This window comes from Hyalella azteca, unplaced genomic scaffold (genome assembly GCF_000764305.2).
Source record: "Hyalella azteca isolate HAZT.00-mixed unplaced genomic scaffold, Hazt_2.0.2 contig1480, whole genome shotgun sequence".
NCBI lineage: Eukaryota > Metazoa > Arthropoda > Malacostraca > Amphipoda > Hyalellidae > Hyalella > Hyalella azteca.
Genome location: NW_025931797.1, coordinates 27781 through 49130, shown reverse-complemented (window position 1 = coordinate 49130; position 21350 = coordinate 27781). Strand labels below are relative to the sequence as shown.

The 21350-nt window shown below is 36.5% G+C and overlaps 2 protein-coding genes across 2 annotated transcripts; both read right to left on the bottom strand.

Moving 5' to 3' along the window:
- Window positions 1-2160: 2160 nt before the first annotated feature.
- On the bottom strand, window positions 2161-8137 carry LOC108669304. The gene is made up of 3 exons (XM_018156610.2): window positions 7741-8137; window positions 5106-7433; window positions 2161-4663 (listed from the first exon to the last, which is right to left on the bottom strand). The coding sequence occupies exons 1-3, from the start codon at window positions 7753-7755 to the stop codon at window positions 3938-3940; spliced, it is 3069 nt and encodes a 1022-aa protein (XP_018012099.1). The 5' UTR covers window positions 7756-8137; the 3' UTR covers window positions 2161-3937.
- Window positions 8138-17222: 9085 nt separating this feature from the next.
- On the bottom strand, window positions 17223-20975 carry LOC108669302. The gene is made up of 3 exons (XM_018156609.2): window positions 20898-20975; window positions 18804-18954; window positions 17223-17765 (listed from the first exon to the last, which is right to left on the bottom strand). Exons 2-3 carry the CDS (start codon window positions 18951-18953, stop codon window positions 17583-17585), a joined length of 333 nt encoding a protein of 110 aa, XP_018012098.1. The 5' UTR covers window position 18954; window positions 20898-20975; the 3' UTR covers window positions 17223-17582.
- Between the last annotated feature and the right edge of the window lie 375 nt (window positions 20976-21350).

The window sequence follows — 21350 nt, the reverse complement described above, 5'->3', positions numbered from 1 at the left end:
TCCAGATTTTTGGAGCCGAGCCTGGAATTTTCTGAGGCATGGAAAAAGGGTTCAGTCATCAACTTGAATAAATTGTTGGTAATTCCGCAAAATGTATCGTCAGAACTTGTTTACTTTACACTTGTACAGTATTCAATGGATCTTTCACATACATACATGTTTATCAGGCTTCTTCCTTGTAGTATGGAGCTGATGTAAAGTTCAATACGATGTAAATGTTCATTATTCATCTTAAAAAACGAACGGATATATAACACGTTTCTAACGAAGCAAGTATTACCATTGCTAAAATTATGCCCCTTAGTTGCGCATGAAAAATTTAATTGAATACTATTTATGATCGATTGTCTGATGTTTACTGTGTATGACTGCTTCATGTGATATACATATTTGCTATATGAGGCTCTAAAATGACCTGACAGCAACTGTTAATTTTGGAGCCTTCACTTGAGATATGAAATGTATGTCAGCCATGCACAGATCATTCACAATTTACCACAAAGACTGAACCTTTATATATGAGCAATGAAACGATTACACATATTTGTTGTCGTGCGTAGGGCACAGACTTTAAAGAAAATTGCGAAATGAATATTGAGGGATTCAGTATATGTACCTAAGCTGCTATGGGCTGTTAACATCATTATTCATTTTCTTTTCATTACCGTATTCTCCTGGAATAGTTTTGGGCAGGTACCTCTCCAATAAGCGATAAGATCACCAGCGGCGAGCCTGGAAATAGCGGTGAGCCTGGAAAATCTTCATTGAGTTGCTGCAGGTAATTACACGTCGGAATTTTTTCCCACTGTTGGATCCACCTTCCTGCTATGAAGATTCTCGCGATGCGCTGAATTGGATGGCACCTTCTGGAAATTCAAGTTTTTATTAAACTTTAAAGAAGCTCATCTCAATCGCTGCGCTCTGGCCGGCAATTGCTTGGTCCGGTGAGGCCACATTTTAGCTTCGCTTATGTCATTACTTGAGCTTTATCATTCAAATTTCATATCATCATACGAAATATGTTCGATTACGTTCTTTAATTAAATTACCTTCTATCGATGAATTAATTTTTAATGTTTATATTTTGACACGCTTATGCAGGAGAAGTAGACATTGATATGCAGTTCTGATTGATGTAATCACTGTTTAATTTAAGGATTTATGCTCATGTCTTGATTACATGCTTTATCGCAATTTCACCTAGACTTTATATTCATAATATGATTTTTCCAAATTTTATTAACATTTTGTATTGAAAATTTAAAGCTTAGATTTACTAGGTATAAAGTTTGCTTGCACTAACATCACAAAAAATTTTATTTGAAAAGATTTGAGAACAAATGTTTTAATAAATTTGTAGGTCATTAAATCGTGGACCGATATTCGCCACTGAACAGTCGCGTCTGAACCGATGCTATTCATCTCAGGTCTACTGTAAGAAGCGAACGTCTCACTGCCTGCAGCACCAACATGTTCACAATCAATAAAATTGTTGAACAAGTGAAGATTGCGTCTCGAGGAAATTTGTACGTCAATCGAAGATCATCATCTAAAATTCATTGCTTCCTTATAATGCGAATTTTGCTGGCGGCAGACAATTCGGTGGCCGGATTCCGATTCTAGTGAAGTTTGTGTACTTCAATTCAGTCGCAAGTTCAATTGGGTCTGCGCGATGTTCCGTTTACACAAAAAATAATTTGAGAATACAGATAGTGGCTCCACAGCTTCAAATTGTGGTTATATGGTTTTCTGGTTGGAATTTAGTATTTTCTGGAAAAACTGAATGAAACCGTCCAATTAATGAATTTTGTTTGTGTAGATTCCGACTAAGTAAAAAAGCCAGGTTATAGGAGGTATTTTCTTTAGGATTGAGTTCATTGAGTAAAATTTATATACTTACATTGAGTAAGTATATAAATTTGATCTTAATATGCCTTTATCTAGTGATTTGCAATTCATTTGCTTTAAAAGACTTAAACATGAAACGAAGTAATATATTCTGTACCAACTCCTTCAACGATTGAAATTCGCGCAATAAAATAAAATAAGTTGAGCATGTTTATTAAAATCTTTCATACAAATAAATAATTTAATTAACTGTGAAACTTTGCATGATGTTTTAACACTCTTAAAGAATCAACAAACATAATATTACCTACGTATAAATAGAAATGCTCGATATAAATTATATTAATACCCATCAGAAGATTAGAATGAAAATTAATATTTACCATGTTAACTGCAATAAATTGTGTTGGATGATGGTTTTCAGTAGAGCAGGCCATTGCTGGATTACGGTTAACTCGGTATATTCAGATGTTCTTGTGAATGTATAGCAATAATTCTTATGGTGACTTTATTGATGCCTTTAAGTTATTATATAATGGCATGAATATTGAAAGCTCACAGCAACAATTGTTATAATAGGCTGCATACTTTCGCACCAGAGACAATTATAATCTGTACATTTTAGGAAAATAACAATAAATAACGTATAGTAAAAATAATTTGCAACAATACTTAAAAAATAAGCGATAAGGCTGATGACTTCATGCCGAATCTGAAACAAGAAACAAAATGAAACGCAAAAAAAGTTCACATCAATGAGCGTAGAAAAGTAACTCCTATTTATTTTGAGGTCATGTCTTATCAGTAAAATAACTTGCTTTCATAATCTTCAGTTAATGCTTTGAGAATTGATAACATATAAATTTATCCAAATTCACCATAATTCACACAGATCCTACAATGTAATAAACTTTAATAAATAACACACTTTTAAACAATAAATCTTGGGTAGACACATGAATCAATATACGATTGTGCCTTCCGTTGCCCAGGTCAGGCTTGCACTTGTATGCTTATTTCACTACCGGGGCGCAGAGCGGAGCTAGAGAATTGTATGAAGTCAGAAGATTTATAATTTTTCATAAGTTCACTAAAATAACACAACCGTTTACAGGAGTGGCATAACTATTATGTTCTCATTGCATCATTGGTCGCCCTTATATTTTTTTCTCCATCGTCTTAAGTAAAAGCTGTGAAATATTTCCCAATAGGTTATAGGCTAATTTACACCATTAGTTTTACTCATAATTACGATGTCCTTCAATAGAATTTTGGCACTGCCGTCTGCTTGACAGCTGAGGATGTTGATTACAGGCACAAAAGATGCACATCTATTTTACATGTGCGTTTATCAAATTTAATTCACATGGGCGAGAAAAGTGACCACTTAATAGCTCTTATTAGGCCAACATTGATGATTTTTAATGAGGTTTTCATGCATGCTTGCTCTCGCGCAACAGCCGTTTAAGAGTCTTGGGTTCATGAATAATTCGGCCAGTAATGGCCGCAAAACCACTTACCACACAAGCACTTTACGGAAAAAAGTGCCTCAATGGTGGAATATTTTTTATAATGAAGTTATAAATACGGCGTTATAAGTGTTTTCAAGGCTACTCCGGGATATAATTATATCATCAAAACTTGTGATATATGTAAATCCACGCTCACCATAGAATAACTTTTGTACGTATTGTCATCTAGTAATTATAATATAATAATTTATAATAAATAATATAGATCTAACACAGTATTACGGACACCGTCAGATTGGATAGCTTGTGATTCGGTTTCAGTTTTATATAAAGTCTCTTTCTACCTCATTTATATAATTCTTTTTCTTATGAATGGTTTAAAATTCATGAATACCAGTAATCTCGTGCTCCATGCCCATGTAAACGTATCACACGTAAGCTTGCATCTTTTTCAAAAGTGCATTTATTATGCATGATTTATCATGCATGATTGATTGTCTTTTAATAATGCTAGAAATAAATATCACTTTGAGAACAGGTTCTTATTCGCTGCAGTCACAAAGATCATGAAAGAAACCTCTGAAAAATATTTTTAACTAATCTTAATTAAGTTATCTTCAGACGGCAGACGATTGCACTTCGTATATTTCTTCATCGCCTGTTTGATCATCACCGAGTAGTCTCGTTGCTGTTACTCTGTTGGTCTCTCGCCTGTCGCTCACCACGCTCATCCTGCGAGCTGTGCGTGCTTCGTCTGAGTCCGATTTCCATATCTCCGCGTGCCGACCACTCAGATTATCATGAACAGCATCTGAAGGCGTGAGGCAAGAGTTGGAATGAATGATGAATGGTTCTCTGTGAATGAGAAAAGAATCTGATTTAATGCGTAGATGATTTGGACGCTCGTGTGTAAAATTTAGTGGTTGAGGTACTGTGTTTGATTGCGAGGGAATATTTTCACTCGGCAAAGTGTTTGAATGTAGTCGGAGAGCGTTGCTTGTTTGAAGCGTGCTCGTGGGTAAGCACACCGAGTTCGTAGTTGCAGACAAATTATTGTTATGCAATGAATTTGGTTGAACAAGTTTTGATTCTGTTTCGGTTTCCCGCGAGAATTGCGAAAGGTCCCGGGCTTGGCGCCACTGACTGGTAATGCTCCACGATGCTATTTTCGCCGTGATGGCTTCGATGGCCTCTTGGTGCCACCCGAGGCTGCGCCATGCAGAGGGCTCAGGGAGGCCGTACTCCAGCAGCTTGCGCATGTTTACGCGCAGACGCTCATCCTCATCCACGCGCACGTCCGCGCATGGACTCATGCCCACCACATCTAACAGGTTCACTAGAACCTGAGAAATAATAAATTTTCGTTAGAAACAGTTATTTTTATGAATTATTTATGGCATAATTATTTTATCATCAACTATGTTTGGTCAGTCAGTTGCAAATTCTTGGCTGTGGTGCTTGTTCAAGCCATTTATCATAATGGTTGAACGAAATCATTATGTTTCAGGTGCGTTATCAATTGTTTTGAAAAAGCAAACTATACACAACTGCAATCAATTAACAGAAATGAACAAGTCTTGTCTTAGCAATGAATAAACTCAATTAATGAACACACACCGGGGTGTTGGAATATTATAAATTTAGGAAACAACTACGGTCAATGTTGAAACTGAAAAATTTAAAACCTTATTTTGAATAAACTATTTTCAAAGTTAATTTTTACGAGTAATTTGTAATCAATGATACAGCTAATTTTAAATTTTTCACATCCGTGTAAACATTTACCTGCTCAACATTGCGGTTGGGGTGCCCAAGATGCGAAATAGTTGACTTCCCGACGAGCGCCATGAGGGCAGTTTCTACGTTGAGTTTGAAGCTCTTCCTGTCTTCCTGCACTGGACAAATCTGGGATAAGGATTTCCGGATACTTTCCCTGATGTTTCCAATCGCCTTTGGAGAAGTTTGAGAAACTTGCGTAGCCTCTTTGAAGCTTTTCACATTTCTTGTTATCCACGTGTCACTCGTAGAAGATGCCGGAGTGGGTTGGTGTCTGATTTGTGTGTCCTTGGTCTGATGATGGTATGCTGGTCTTGCTAAATTATTGATGCCATTCATAGTGTCACCGGTGTTATTTGTAACTGCAATATCTATCTGCTGAAATTTACAAGCGTCGTCAGGAACTTTGATGCTGGAAATTAGTGTTTTGCTTTCTATTAAATCGGATGATTGTTTTATTGGTCTGGCAAATTGATCTTTTGGATCCAGAGCAGCATTTTGACCTGGGCTACGGGACGGGCTGGATGACAGAGAATCTTTCTTACATCGTTTAAGTTCTTTTTCATTGCACACATCTTCCAGTTCTCTTCGTTTTGAAGCACGAGTTTTTATTTTCTCGCTAATTCCCTCGAGCTCCCAATAATTTTCACCCCGTCTACCAGTTGAGTTAAGGGACTCATTTGCCACATTTGCTTTTGAGTCTAGAGAAAGGTCCATAGGTGACACATTTGCTTCAGAATTGTGCGTCTGAAAAATACGTTCGGTGACGGGATGAACTGGGCTCATGTCAGAGGTGCAGAAAGATACGGGTAGTGCTGAAGAAGTGGACGTCAGAGGATGCAAGAAGTGATGAGATCCCGGACCTCCAGAAGATATGCTGCTGCTAACCGAAGAAAAATACTGAAAGTTCATGGGTGCTTCTATTATTGATTTTGAGTTTCGAGTTTTACCGTTTATAATTTCACAGGCCTTCGAAATCGTTGTTATCTCAATCTGATCAGGTACTGTAGCTAGACTTGTACTTGCTCCGTTGATTAAAGGGTTCGAACTATGAATATCGTCCCGTAATGACAAAGAAATCGATGTTGATACATCACTAACCGGTGACAAGTTGGGTAGAGATTTCATAGAAGCACCATTCAATTGTCTATTACTTCCATCATTTAATAAAGCCGTGGGACTAGAGATATAAATTCTATTGTTATTGTTGTTGTTGGAAGCTTTATTGTACGCACTTTTCTTATTCATGTTCAACGGAGCTAGGCCAGGTATTTTCCTTTCGAAATCACTAACTGTAGTTTCACTGGGAGAACTTAAGATATTTGCTGTTGCTGCAGTTGAATTATATGGTTTGAGACTAGGACAATTGTTTTTTGACAAATTTAAAGGAATTATGGACAACTGTTTTTGGACGAGTTCTCTTCGGTATAACGTGTTGCGGGCTTCCATGTGATATCGATTCGTGTCGTGGAATTTGCCTCCCTCTTCTTCATCGCTGACAGTGACACAACCGCTGTCTGGACTCTCTTGTCCAAATTCTTCTTTGATATTATTTGCTGAGTTAACACCGGCAGTGCTCCTGTTGTTGTTGGCATCCTTGAAAGTATCTTCAAGTGATGAAGTCTTGTGGTCCTGGTGAAGAGAATTTTCTAAACGTATCGGACTTGATTGATGATGTGATGACATCGTTGATGGAACGCTCTCTCCCTGATTTTCCACGTCCTCTTGGCACACTTCATTCGGGTGCGAATCGTTCATGTGAATGACCAAGTCCTTAGTTTCCTGGAACAACCGACCACATGGTATGCATCTTATGCCCCCATCAACGTGATGGCCTCTTTCATGTCTTATTAAATTGCCTGAATGTTCGAAAGATCGGCCGCAAAGTTTGCAAGAGTACGGCCTTTCACGAGTGTGAATGCGGCGGTGAACCACCAGGTTTGCATACGCCGCGAACCCCTTTGAACAGAAATCACACACGTACGGTTTCTCACCGGTATGCGTGCGCACGTGAATTTTAAGCACTTTGGAACAAGCGAAGCCTTTTTTGCAGTGCGAACATACGTACGGTTTTTCTCCTGTGTGTCTCCGAACGTGTATCACCATTTGCCCATGTTGCGAAAATTGCTTGCCGCAATGTTGGCACACGTAGGGCCTTTCCCTGGTATGCACGCGTACGTGTGTGTTACAGTTGCCCTTAGAGGCGAATGACTTGGAGCAATAAGGGCAGCGGAAGGGACGCTCTCCTGTGTGAGTTTTGTAATGGGCCACTAAACGAGATTTGCGGTCGAACTGGCGCAAGCAGACGTCGCACGAGAGTTCGTCCTTCGTGGGCACCTAGTAAGAAAATTTAAAATAAAATAATATTAAAAAATGTCTAGCGTTTTACTTTAGTAAATTTACCTTATCAACATTTTACTTTAGTAAATTTACCTTATCATCATATTAAAACAATTCACTGCTGCAAGACTAACCGTCAGTTCCAATCGATCTTGACTAAGGTGCACTGAATGATTCAAAAACTTGGAAGAAATGTATTTCAACGTTATAATTTTATATACCCCCTGCAGTAAGAAGTTGAAATTATCAACAGTAGAACTACACAAATGATTGCCCCCTTTAAGTACGGCAACAAATAGCTCACCTTATTATCTTCCATGCTTGCCAGAGGGCGCTGTCCTGCAGGTCTCGACGCACTGATGGAAGCCTTGCATGATCGCGGTCGCTGTGTTATGACTACGTTGATAGATCATCCTAAATTACATAGTGGATTCAATTGCAATGGTAGGAGAGGTTCAGCGAGCTATGGGAGTCTCGAAAAAACTTGACTGATCACCAGAGGATCTTTAACAGTTCAGACAAAACATTGGTTTCGACCTCGTGCTGTTGTCGGTTGTTACTGGGGAAGCAGACTACGTACAGGAGATATTTCAAGAATTACTGTGATTAAATCAGTGCGGTTCTTGCAGATGTGTAAAATTTATAGCTTCATTTATTTTTTACAATGGCACAGAAAAAAAGAACTTTAATTCGTTATTCTGTTTGAAAATGAAGGAAATTAAGAGGGATTCCTTAGCTATTAGGCGTTAAAAACGATACTAAAATGCACACGAAAATATTAACCCAGGGACTGTACTAGAGAGTGTAAACGTAAAGGATTGTCAAGTTCAATTGGTTTGCCAGTATTTGTTGTTTGTGGTTCAAAATAGTAAACGATTAATCATATGAGGAGCTAAGAAATTATTAAGCGTTACGGCAAATCTTTTCATGTACAATCTACCATTACTGCAGAATTGAACAAAAACATTACTTTTTTAAGCACATGACTATCAGAATAAAAATAATCACAAATTTAACTGTTAAAATTCGTATTTTTGTCGCTTCACATTGCTCATTCATATTGCCGTAATATATATGCCGTTAATTAATAATTTTTTTTTATTTATCTTTCAACAGATTTAAAAACACACTTGTAGCAATATAACGTTGTTATCTTAGGTGATGGAAGCTACTAAAAAATGAAATGCCTTCATTTTACATGCGCGCATTTTGTCCCAATCCCAGAAAATGTATTCTCTCTAAAACTGACTCGAAATATACATAAATATGTGCAAAAATGACGACTTTATTTTTCCATCTAATTAGATAAAGTACAAAATTTGAATGTCATCGGAATTAATAGTGAATGATAATGGATATGAGTAATTTCGTGTTGACAACGCACTGAGCCGAGAGTTACAGCCTCGAAAATCATGACCGGCAGATGTCGCTATTTTACAATAACATTGTTAAGTTATCAGTATGAATGAAATTTTACATCGTTATTTCAATATATTACGAGCATTAGCATTGGAGGAGAAATTTGAGACAAATTTTCGCTTTTGCATATAAAGGAAACAGTTTCAAATATTGGGAATATTCATTAATTGAAGGTCAAAATTTTAATTAAAGGCTTTTTATCGCGACAACACTTTTTTTATATTTATCAACACTTTAAGTTTTCAAGAATGGAGCGTTTTTATTTTATTACAATTCAAATATTTACTATTGAAATTATTTCCATTCCGATATATAATAATTTTCTGAAAATTAAGTAGACAAAAGACATGGAAACTCATCAGCACTATTTAAATGCGTCCTATTTTATTTTGGGTTCTCTCAGCACTGAGAATAATTTATACGGAACACTTTCTTGGAGTCTCAAGGGTCTGTGAAAATCTTAATAACAACGTGACGAACACCCCACACAACCTCACCGCTGCCCTGACACGGGCAGACTGAGCGAGGGTCACCCTCCAAAGCCGTCTCAATCCTCAGTTAAACTCCTCCCTCCCATGATAGAATAGAATAGAATAGAATAGAATAGAATAGAATAGAATAGAATAGAATAGAATAGAATAGAATAGAATAGAATAGAATAGAATATCATTGTGGTATTTCTATAATATAAAGCCTAAACAATACTTCATTGTGGTATTTCTATAATATAAAGCCTAAACAATACTTCAAAAAGTAGCTATTAACCGTGAAGGTAAAATTTTAATGTAACCGTGAAGGTAAAATGGCAAACAACCACGAAAATTACATCAAAGTATTAATTTTTCATATTATATTTTTTAAACAAAAATTAAATTTGGATGCAACCGCTTCTTTCAGATTACAAGATATTATTTGAAATGAAGATAGAAATCCAACTGAGAGTAATTAAAGTTGAGAAAAACATTTGAATATAAATATCTCATTTAAATCATCCGTTAATAACAGGAGATTGATGTGCCTTTCAACGGTCCGCGATCGGCCGTAGCTGCTGTAATTTGGAGAACTGCCGTAACCGTACAGTACAGAGCTGCCGTAACCATATAGTACAGAGCTGCCGTAACCGTACAGTACAGAGCTGCCGTAACCGTACAGTACAGAGCTGCCGTAACCATAAAGGGGGCAGAGCTGCCATAACCGTACAGTACAGAGCTGCCATAACCGTACTGTACAGAGCTGTTGTAACCGTACAGTATAGAGCTGTTGTAACCATATACGGAGCAGAGCTGTCCTAACCGTACAATACAGAGCTGCCGTAACCGTACAGTTCAGAGCTGCCGTAACCGTACAGTGCAGAGCTGCCGTAACCATATACGGCGCAGAGCTGCCGGTAATTGTTAAGCAGCGCATTATAGTCAATGCTGGCCCTGCCGAAACTCTAGGTCGCCCCAGGCCAGCAACCGGTGCAGGATGTATGGCTGGGCCACGCCAATTGCTTCATGTTTGACCGGCACACAAAATATGGTCTTAAACCTCGCTAGGGTCTACAGGTATATGATCTGATAAGATGCCTCATTCTTGAGCTTAGAAATAATGCGTATTAAGTGCTGGAATTCTGACTGTACGATACTGACGACGAGCTTTCAGTGTTACTAACAATGGAGAGTTTTATTTTGAATGAATAGCTTATTTTCCACCAGGAATCTAACAATGAAATATGGTTAATTGAACGCTTTTTCATCGAAATTAGCTCGAAAGAAGCTGCATTTCAAAGTTTTGAAATAATTCACACTATGTGCAGGAATTCTGACAATCCGATTCACAGAATTTGATTGCATTGTTCCAAGCAATAGGTAGTTGTATCTTGAATCCATAACATGCATCCCACTTGTAATTTGAAATTGACATTATGTTGATGAAACGGCCGTTCAAAGAAATCAACTCGTAATCAACGTTCTTTCTATGTCATTCTCCCATCCGTTAATAATTTTTGCAAAGCATAATGTCAATATTAATAGAAAAATAAGAGCATTGTCTCCAGCAATCAGTGTAAGCGAGACTTCACCACCGGTATTGTTCGCCCCGAGCGATATGGGTTAGCAATTTTCTTCGGCCACAATCCTTCTATTTTTTCAACTTGATCTTATTTGGCAGGAGAAGGCCAAACTGTTTTGTACTTCATGATGGGGAATTGTAAGGAGGTTTGGTTTCGCAGTGGATCAATCGCCGCTATTTAGCCTCGCAAACTCTTTTTTCTCCCATTACTGTATGCTGGCTAGAAGTGTTATCTAATCATTAACATTGCGTGTCTAGAAGCTCGAGAATTACTCAGTAAAAATGATCATGAATTACTTTATTTCAGACCTCGATTCGTTGGTTAAATGAGAATTTACTGTAATAATTTGAGATTACCTCGTGCAATAGTTTCATGAATAAAATTCAAACTGTCGTATAACTATAATGTTGTTGTTTATCAATATTTAATGACTCTGAGCAAGCATTGCGGTGCCTTCGGATTTTAGGGGTGACATGGCCATGTTATGCAATGCGATAAATGTCATATACTGACGCTGATGTAAGATTTTAATTTATCCACAATGTACTTCAATTAATATCAGCCTTATATGCTCGTACGAACCCATGACCAATGAACAAATGGTTCAATTATTGCATAAAAATTAATCAGAACCGCTAATGCTCTCTTCTCTAATTTAAATTTGGTAAAATTGACTACTGTAATGCAATATCAACGCACCAACTCAGTTTTTGAAGTCCCGCTTCATAATTTCCCGGCAACTGGGCCGTCCTGTCCTCTAAAAGATTGCCATGGTAAGAAAGATTGCACCTGCCTACTATTGTAGAGATAAGATTGTAGTACCGTGCAGCCGGCCATCTTGCTGGGCGGCTTTATCCATCAACTGCTCGTAAACTTAACTGCTGCGGCTAGAAGCTTTTACGTTTTATCCGGGATTTTATCAGCAACGATGCAGTTGCATTTACCATCTTAACGGAAAACAAAGAAATTCAAAGCTGATTTGAATAATTCGAACTGGTAGTCTTTTAACGAGCAAAATAACTGCCTAATACCACACCATCTGCGTTAAAAATATTTCTAACCAGAAACTTGACCACAAGAACTACGACCAGAAAAACTTGTCCACGAGAACTACAGACATTACCAATGATTGCATGATATTAGGTTGCTTGCAATATATTTATATATAATTATAATTTTTTGCGCTGTTGCCTGGATGTGCGCAATCATGTACTGAGGTCGCGCGCATGATTGCGGGTGTGGGGTTAGGGCGGACGGGCGTGTAGGGCGTCCCGTTTTGCGCTCGCGCACGCAAGAAAAAAAAAAGAAAATCGCCGGGCGCACGCAAGAAAAAAAAAATATATATCGCCGGCGGGTCGCGAGCTCGCTTGACCAGCACGAGAAAATCCTCGTGGTTCAGCTGTTTTTTTTTATAGCTGCCTTATTGTTCAGTTTACTGTTCACCTGCGCAGTAGCCTGACCTCAGGCTGCTCCATTTAAAAGAAGCATTTGTGATGAGGAAAAATTGCTTATAAATTCGGATTAGTCAACAAACGGTTGTTTCGTTTTTTACATGACTGATTAACGCGCGTGTATTTTTCGACATTTTTAGACGATGAAGATGAAAAAATGGCTCCTATAATATTTCGATGCATAGCATTTCGATGTAACAGCTATTATCTGATGAAGTTTCAGGGTAATCCAATTTACGTCTACTGTAGCTGTTTTATTTCAGATTTTTTATTACATAAACGTTACCGACGTTTAAATTTTTACAGCGACAGTAAACTGCAAACACTATGAATCTAATGTGAACCACGGGTCGCCATGTCAGAGCTCCATAGTTTCCATATGATCAAACAACAACTTGATTAACTTCTGGCCACCGCTGCTTTAAGCCAACTATTACTCAGCAGGTTTACCTTCCTGCAATGTATAATTTATTGCATAATTAGCCATTGTTAAAGGAATAAAGTCCGTATTACTGCTACGTGCCTCTGGGGTACTACGAGTAAAAACTCGACCACGAGGCAGTGCCACGTGGGAGTTCGAAGGGGGGGGGGTGTGCGTTGTTCGTTCGTGCACATGGGCATCCACTTGGTAAAAACTCGCTTAGTTTTGAATATGATCGCCACGAGGCGCATCTTCTAATGTTTTTATGAGCGCGGCGAGCATACGAGAAACTTTCCAGAGACCGGGAAATTTCTCTGGTCTAGAAAGAAGATTTTTTTTCGTTGCGCTGAACGAACTAACACTGTTGCAAATATTGTATACTAAATCACTTTTTGTTACTTACACAGCAAATTTGTTTACAGATACAAATTTGTACTTACAAATTTTTACAAATTTTTACTTACACAGCAATTTAGGTTACACTTATAATCTTATTCATTCAATAATTGTAGAAAAATGAGTCAATTACAGACAGAGGTTCTATACTAGTGGTATTTCTAAGAATATACAGGGCATTACTAGTGGCATTAAGGTGCTGCTGTACATTACGGAGTTTACACTTTACGGTACAGAAGACTTGCACAAAGACAAGCCATGCAATAACCTTGAAGTCTTTTGATGCAGAGTTTTTAACTAATTATTTCAGTATCGTGACAAGACTGGAATTGGTTTAACAATCACGACGCAATGCCATTATATTGTTATGTCATTGAATCTTGGTTACATCAGAGTATAGCTCGCCTAGTATATCTGCGACGTACAGCAAGAATATTTTGTTGGTGAGAATTATTAAAGAGGCATACCAAGTAGTATTATTTATTTGGAGTAATAGTAATATGACTCCAAATAGGAGTAATATTTGGAGTAATTGTAATCCTCATAAAAGTAATATTAAAATAAACAAATATTACTTCTTATAGGAGTAATATTTACTATTTATATTTGATGGAGTATTAAAGAGGCATACATAGTAAATTCGCCGAAAATTTTCGAGTAAGCCTGAGGAGCAGACTTTAGGTGATTGAATTCAGGCCAGTATTGCGGGCTATAATACGCGTATAAGCGATGTGAAATTAGTGAAGGAGGTAAAAGGTTCTCACGTACGAGTTTGTCATGGCAGTTTACAGCTGCCTGCTGGTGTTATAAGTACCCCTAAAACTTGTCATTAATTTTTATCACAAGCTACTGCATAACATTCAATCGTGAGCCAAGCATCGGCACTTGCAGGCCATTGTGTAATGCACTTCAAAAAATATGTTGATGAAAGTAGATACATGTATAATTACTTTTAATTATAGGCGAAAGCTTGAAATCAAAACATAAACACATTTAAATAATGAGGAACAGATAACGAGACGGCCTAAGATGTCGGGGCCCATTCAATGAATATTAAGTAAACGATGTCTTCAATGGCAAAGTCGCGACAATTAAATTTGTGATCGTTTAGCAAATCTAATTAATCTTAAAATAAAGGATGTATTAATATTCATAAAAGAACTCAATATTAATTGAAAAGACAATTACAAATAGAAGTTACATATACCGTGTGTTCTCTTGTTAAAATTGACTACATGTCAGTTTTAACTCAAACTTCATTTCCAATGAAATCTTAACTCGTATTCTTTAAATAAACTTCTTTGTTCCCGATTCTTTCATTACATAACAAACTTTCAGATTTTCTCTGAGGTGGACAAAAGAAATAAATTAATTAAGAGCGAAGCTCTCTTATATAAGGTCATGATAAATGTGACTTTAGGCCAATTTGAAAGAAGTGACAAAAAATCTTAACGAACTATAAACAATAGAATATTGCTATTCGTTCCTATGCAACAAAAAGTTCATGTCGATTGATGTTTTATCAGCAAACGAAAATTTCCAGTTGTTGGATAATGAGATAGAGGCAAAGCAACGGTGCGTCCCACAACAGGCTTGTTAACGGTTTAAAAGTTACCGGTCAGGTCGAGCAGATTCTTGAGAGACTTTTAGTCCAAATTGCGTGCGTAAGTCCGGACATAAACATCACAATTACCCGTCAAGATGAACCCTGTTTTGCGGAGAATCTCTTCCACGATCTGGGACGATTTTACAAAAAGCGGTCTGACAAGAACGCATTAAGCGGACGACGACTCAGTATATATGGTAGTTTCTCTTCATCTTCAGTCGACTTGTTAATTCTGGTCTTGTAGCATATAATGCACATTATTTGCATGCCTTTACACAATTTTATACATTGCTACGCACATGTAACATTTATTGAAATTATGTTTGGGATATTTATTGCAAGGGATTGTCCCTGTTGAATGTTATTTTCTGTTTTTTTTTTAAAGGTATGAACAGTAAATCAATGAGCGTTTTCATCATTGATTAATTAGAACGAGATAATTCTAATCAACATTTGAGTTCACTATGATCACGAATGCAAAAAATTTCAAGGAAACCAGTCGGAAATAACGTAAAAAATACATTTCTATTGTGCGGCCTGGTTTGCTGTTCGCATGGGATCAAAACCTATTTTGACTTCATTAACATATGACTCATGTACCTCATTATATATTTTTTTAAGTTTCCCTATAATATAATGTAGTTTCATAGGTGCCTATAGATCTAATTATACATTCGTCGACTATCAAATAGCAGCAATGTCTTACGTACGTGTGTGTTACCTACATCATGACTTTTGCTCCTCGTTTTTTGAAATATTGAATTTGCGAAAGATTATCCACTCGATAATTAATCAAATGCAATTGTAATATTTTTCTAACTAAATAAAGTTCACAATTTGAAGAACTTATTTAATTTCTGTTTGTTTTCACAGTGTAACGACAAACGCCGTGTCGACAACGTATCGAGTTAATGGAGAAAAACGAGCCCTTAAAATATGGAACAACGATATCGCTCTCATCAGAATAGCTTATAAAAATTTCAGGAAAAATCAATCGAAATAAGAAACCGTCGATTTTTATTTAAAAGACTAATTTTAAATACATCTTTTTAGCAATTTAATCACCAAGAAATGCTGAAAATTTATTGTCATTCTGATATACAACTCTTATTTTGATAAAAAAGTAGAACGTCCAGCATTTTATAAAACTTTTGAGTTATAAAGTGTATACACAATGATTGATACAGAATTTAAAAATGTCTGGCACCGATACGGCTGCTGAATTCAACGTTTATTTTATCTCTGTTGCCAATGACAAAAAAAATTAGGTCCAGTGGAAGATGGTACGACTTTTAATTTGTGTTCCTTTTTGTGAGGCATCCTGCTTCCTATCGCCTATTTCTGCATCGAAATAAGAAGTTTGATACGATTAGGCTGAAGCAAAATGCTTCATATTGAGGAAATTCAGCCAAGAATATTATTTGAAGTTGCTGACATTGTAGTGTCAGTTTTAGCCAATATTTTTAATTTGTGTATGTCTTCTGGAGTCTACCCTGCAGTCCTGAAACGTGCTTGTGTCATAACAGGTTTTAAGTCCCGCAACTGGAATAATGCGCGCAACTATCGACCCATATTTCCTTTACTTATTTTTAATATAATTTAAAAAAATTCTACACTGTATAGATTGTTAAATTTTCTTCATAAATTTTCACTCATATCTGATAGTCAATTTGGATTCCGTATGGATACTAACACGACAATGGCAATATTCTGTCTAATCCAAGACCAACTTACGGAATTCCATACTAAAATCTATAAGTGTGATACTCTTTTACTCGATTTACAAAAAAGCCTTCGATTGCGTGAATCATATAAATGTAAAGTAAACTCAACAGTTATGGTATCAGAGGTCATTTTCATTCATTAATCAGTCATATCTTACCAATATGGAACAATGCGTTTCATTGAACGAGTTCAATTCACCCATTAGACCAATTCCGATTGGAGTACTGCAGGTCTCTGTCCTCGGGCCTCTTTTCTTTAACATTTTTATAAATGATATCGCCTCTCCTTTTAAAGTGAAGTGCAAGCTCTTTGCTGATGACGCTGTGTTTTATGTCTCGAGAAGTACCTAGGATGACGCTTGTGATCGCAATGTCGAAACTGTCAGTGAATTAGTCAAGGTTGCTATTAGACAGCAAATTAGTGGCGCTCACTGATAAAACTAAACAGATGTTTTTACCCCGAAAATAGTTTCAGTTTTCGGAACTTCACCTTAATTGAGACAATTTTAGGTTGGGTTGACCATTTTCGGTATCCAGGCTTAATCCTCGGCTACAATATTTCTTTTGAAAAGTATATTACCTATACGTTTGTCAGGGGCACCGTAAAGCCCACAACGTTCTACATGCTCTATCCAGCGTCTTACCTTTCTTCGCATTGAAAACGCTGTTTTAATCATTGTTTTATCTAAAAATTCAAAGAAAAAAAAAGGACGAACCACAAATGAAAATTTATTCGTATATAATGTAGCTCCTTGCCATAGTACATTTTATGTAATTATGTAACACGTTTGTTCGATTAGAATAATAACAGAGGAAGAATAAATCCTATAGTATCATATAGGTGATGACGTCTATAGGGGAATTCTGGGGTATTTTATTGGCGATTTATCTGAAAATGATTCAGATAATTCAGCTTACAGACCTAAATTTAAATTATTTTTCTAATCATAAACCGTAACGGAGGAAGCATTTGACTTTGATTTGGTATCATATATTAAGAATTTATTAGTAAAAATTTCTCTGAAAAACTTATCCACGATAATGCAAATTGAGGAAATAGCTAGAAACTTCGCTATCTAGCGTTTACCTGCAATAGATTTTTTATCGCTTTTAGAACGGTCTGCAAAAAGCCAGTGGATGATTTTAGAAATAACTACTACAAATTTCTCTATAATGCGGTCAATGAAATGCAGGATTGACTCCATCCAGGATGGCAAGTGAAGACTGTGCAACCAGTTCCAGATGCGCAGGACGAACATCTGCAACGGGGATCAGGGAAACAGATGTAAATGGCATGGTGATTTTTTGTGATGAATTGAAACTTCCTACAGCGAATTGGAATGCTCGAGGTCGCTATCAAAATCTTTAATAATTCATAAAAATTCATTCTCATAATTAGCATTAAATTTAATGATATATTAGTAATGAGGTTCAACTAAAGTGAATTTTATATACCGAGGCTCATATTTTAGAGCATAGTATATTCGAAACATCTGAAATCGGTTTAAAATGTACAATCTATATTTTTTCAGAGATTGAGTCACAAACAAGTTAGAAAATAGCTTGCAAGAATAACAGCTTACAGGTAACTGACATTCTAGTTTTCAAATGAAGCAGCAGATGTCAACGATCACGGTATCTCATTGTATTTAACCTCAAAGATGGCAAAGAACCATGTTAATGTTAATTCATATTATTTGGATGGACACCAAAAAGTGTATATTAAGCTCTGTAATTCCAGTAGTAAGTAAGCACTTATAAGCTCCGCAAAGAATGCAAAGAACCATATTAATGTTAATTTATATTCTTTGGGTATACATCAAAAGTGTAGAATAAGCCTTGTAGTTGCAGTAGTAAGTTAGGACCGATAAGCACCTCAAAGATGGCAAAAAACCATGTTAATGTTAATTTATATCTTGGGTAGAGACACCAAAAACTGTAGAATAAGCTTTATAATTGCAGTAGTTAGTAGGCACTTATGAGCACCTCAAAGATGGTCAAGAACCATGCTAATGGTTTTGTGTCTTGAGTAGACTTCAATACTATAGAATAAGCTCAATAATTGCAGTAGTAAGCAAACACTTATTAGCACCTCAAAGATGGTCAAGAACCATGTTAATTGTTTTGTATCTTGAGTAGAGACACCAAAAAGTGTAGAATAAGCTTCGTTATTTCAGTAGTAATGACCGATAAGCACCTCAAAGATTGCAAGGAACCATGTTAATGTTAATTTATATTCTTTGTGAAGTGTGGAATAATCTTAATAATTGCAGTAGTAAGCAAGCACTTATTAGCACCTCAAAGATGGCAAGGAACCACCCGATGACAGGTATGTTGAGCAGCAGCGCCCACACGGAGACCAGCAGCGGGATGCCCAGCAGGGCTGACACGGAGCGCTGGCCCCACACGGGCGCTGGGCTCTGGCTTTGCTGGGTCTGTGGGGCCATACTGGGACAAAAAATAATAACTTAGCAGTACTCACTGCAGTGAGTGACTGAGAGCGCATTTTCTCGTCGACGAAAACATGAAGTCACGGACGGACAGACGTACATGTCGAGCACTATAGGGCATTTTTTCCATAAATGAGAAAATGCGCTAGAAAAAGATGCTACATTTTTTTTTGTATTTAGTATTCTGCCGAGCTGACATTTGAGAATAAATTGCTAGGAATTTATTGTTGAATTATTCGTACGGGAAGAAAATTTTGGTCAGAATTAGAATCTCGATATTCTTTTCGTGAGCGTTTAAAATTTTTTATTCCAACCTTGACACTTTTGAGCACTTAAAGGGAAAGTAATGAATATTTTGTAATTTCCTGTTTGTCTGCATAGGCTGACGAAACTTAAGCAGAATTACGAATACTTTTTGGTTACTATTCATGATTTTTATTACACTTATATGCATGCAATTTTGCCGAATTTAAATTTCAAACCTATTTTACAGCTCGTGTATTCGGTATAATCAACTAATATAATTTATGGGTGATATAAAAACCGGTTCTATAGAAAAACAATGCATCACTCTTTATCAAAATTAAATCATGTGTAGCTTGTGAAGCTTAAGAATCTGTTTGAAAAATATACACGAATTCGCTAAAAGAGATTTCTACATTACCCTGAACAACAGGACAATTTCGATCATTTCCGTATTGGGTCAAAATTTCAACTAGTAATGAATATAATTGGAGTCTTGAACGGAAAAATAATGTTAATAAGAATGATAATAGAGGTGGCCAATTGAAAATTTCTTACAGTTGATATTTGAGCACACAAAATATGTCCTCTCATTTATACTCGGCTCCAGAATAAATGAGATCATGAGTTCAATCACTCTCGAGATACACCTAGGATCATTTGCTAGCTCATGAAAGAATGTATAATTGTGAAGACCAATATACGGTAAAACCACAGTATAAAATAATATCACAACAAATAATATTGTGCTCACAATAATTTATTGTGAAATTATTTCTCGTCTGTGGGGTTTGTTTCATCCAGGAAATGCGAGTAATTTCAAAACAGTGAACTAAAGAAAATAGTGTCACTTGACATTGCGAATAAATTCATTCCCGCCAATGACCCATCAATGCTTCCTGCACATTTTTTAAGTTACCCATAAAATAATTCATGAATCATAAGAAGAATGCGATTGTACCACTTGGCCTCGATTTGTTATCAGCAGATCACCCGTGTGTAGCGATCATTAAATATTATTTTCCTCAACTCTGTCAAGCAACATGCATCTCTGTTTCATTGTAACAAATAAGCTGACTATTGTGTGAGATTTTCTTTAGTTCCGTCGAATGTTGAGTTGAACTCGCTCGTTAAATTATTATTGCCTTCTTCAAGCTTTATTATATCCAAATAATGTGATAGTATAAACAGAAAGCTACACTTAAACATGTCGGGTAAACGGTGATAACGCAGGATGAACGGAAAAATGTATGCATCGAAGGTTAATTAGTAAACATGCAAATGAAAAGTGGGATCAGACCAGTTATTTTATTTTTTAGACTCAACGGGGTTCTCAGAAAATGTCACTAATTAACCAAACGTGGAAACACGGCGGAGTTTTATTGACATACGCAGAATGTAATCAGGCAGTAGGCATTCCAATCGTATCGAGCTGCATGTTCTGCTAAACATAACTGTCACAATTGGGTTTAAATAAACGAGTCAAACACAAATGGACAAGAAAATGAGAAATTATTTTAACTGACCTTTAATTAAAATCTTAATATATCACCTCAATACTTTCGTACTTTAGTGGAATAAACAGGTTAACTACATAGTATAATAATTAGTGAGTGACTTTATAAGAGATGACGCTGTGTTTTGAATCTTGCTTTCCCAGGACACAGGCCAAATAAGGGTTGCATGGGAAATACTTACTTGTTATAGGAAATATTTGTAGCGAATGCCTATAGTTGTTCACTGCTGGAGTATAGAAGCACACTGATGGACCAGACAATACAATTATCTATTTAACGCCATGTTATCATGTCATCGCCTTATCTTTGTACATTTGGCCCTTCTGATCCTCAGCAATCTCTCATGAAAACTGATAACGATAATTTTTTCTCAAGAATTTTACCATCTAACTAAACTGCGTTCGTCTTTTACTGCAGTAATGCTAAGTTGTGCGCTCGATGCTGCAGTGAAGCATATTTGAACCGTGATACTTAACTAAACCGGTGAACATAAGGTCGAAGTCTGTGAACAGTCGTGATTTTAATCATCTTTAGATAATAAGATAACACGTAGGAGGACTTGGTACTCAAATCATTGTGGGAATGAAACAAGTGATTCATTCTTGCTTGTAATAAGTGAGTCAACAATGTAAGT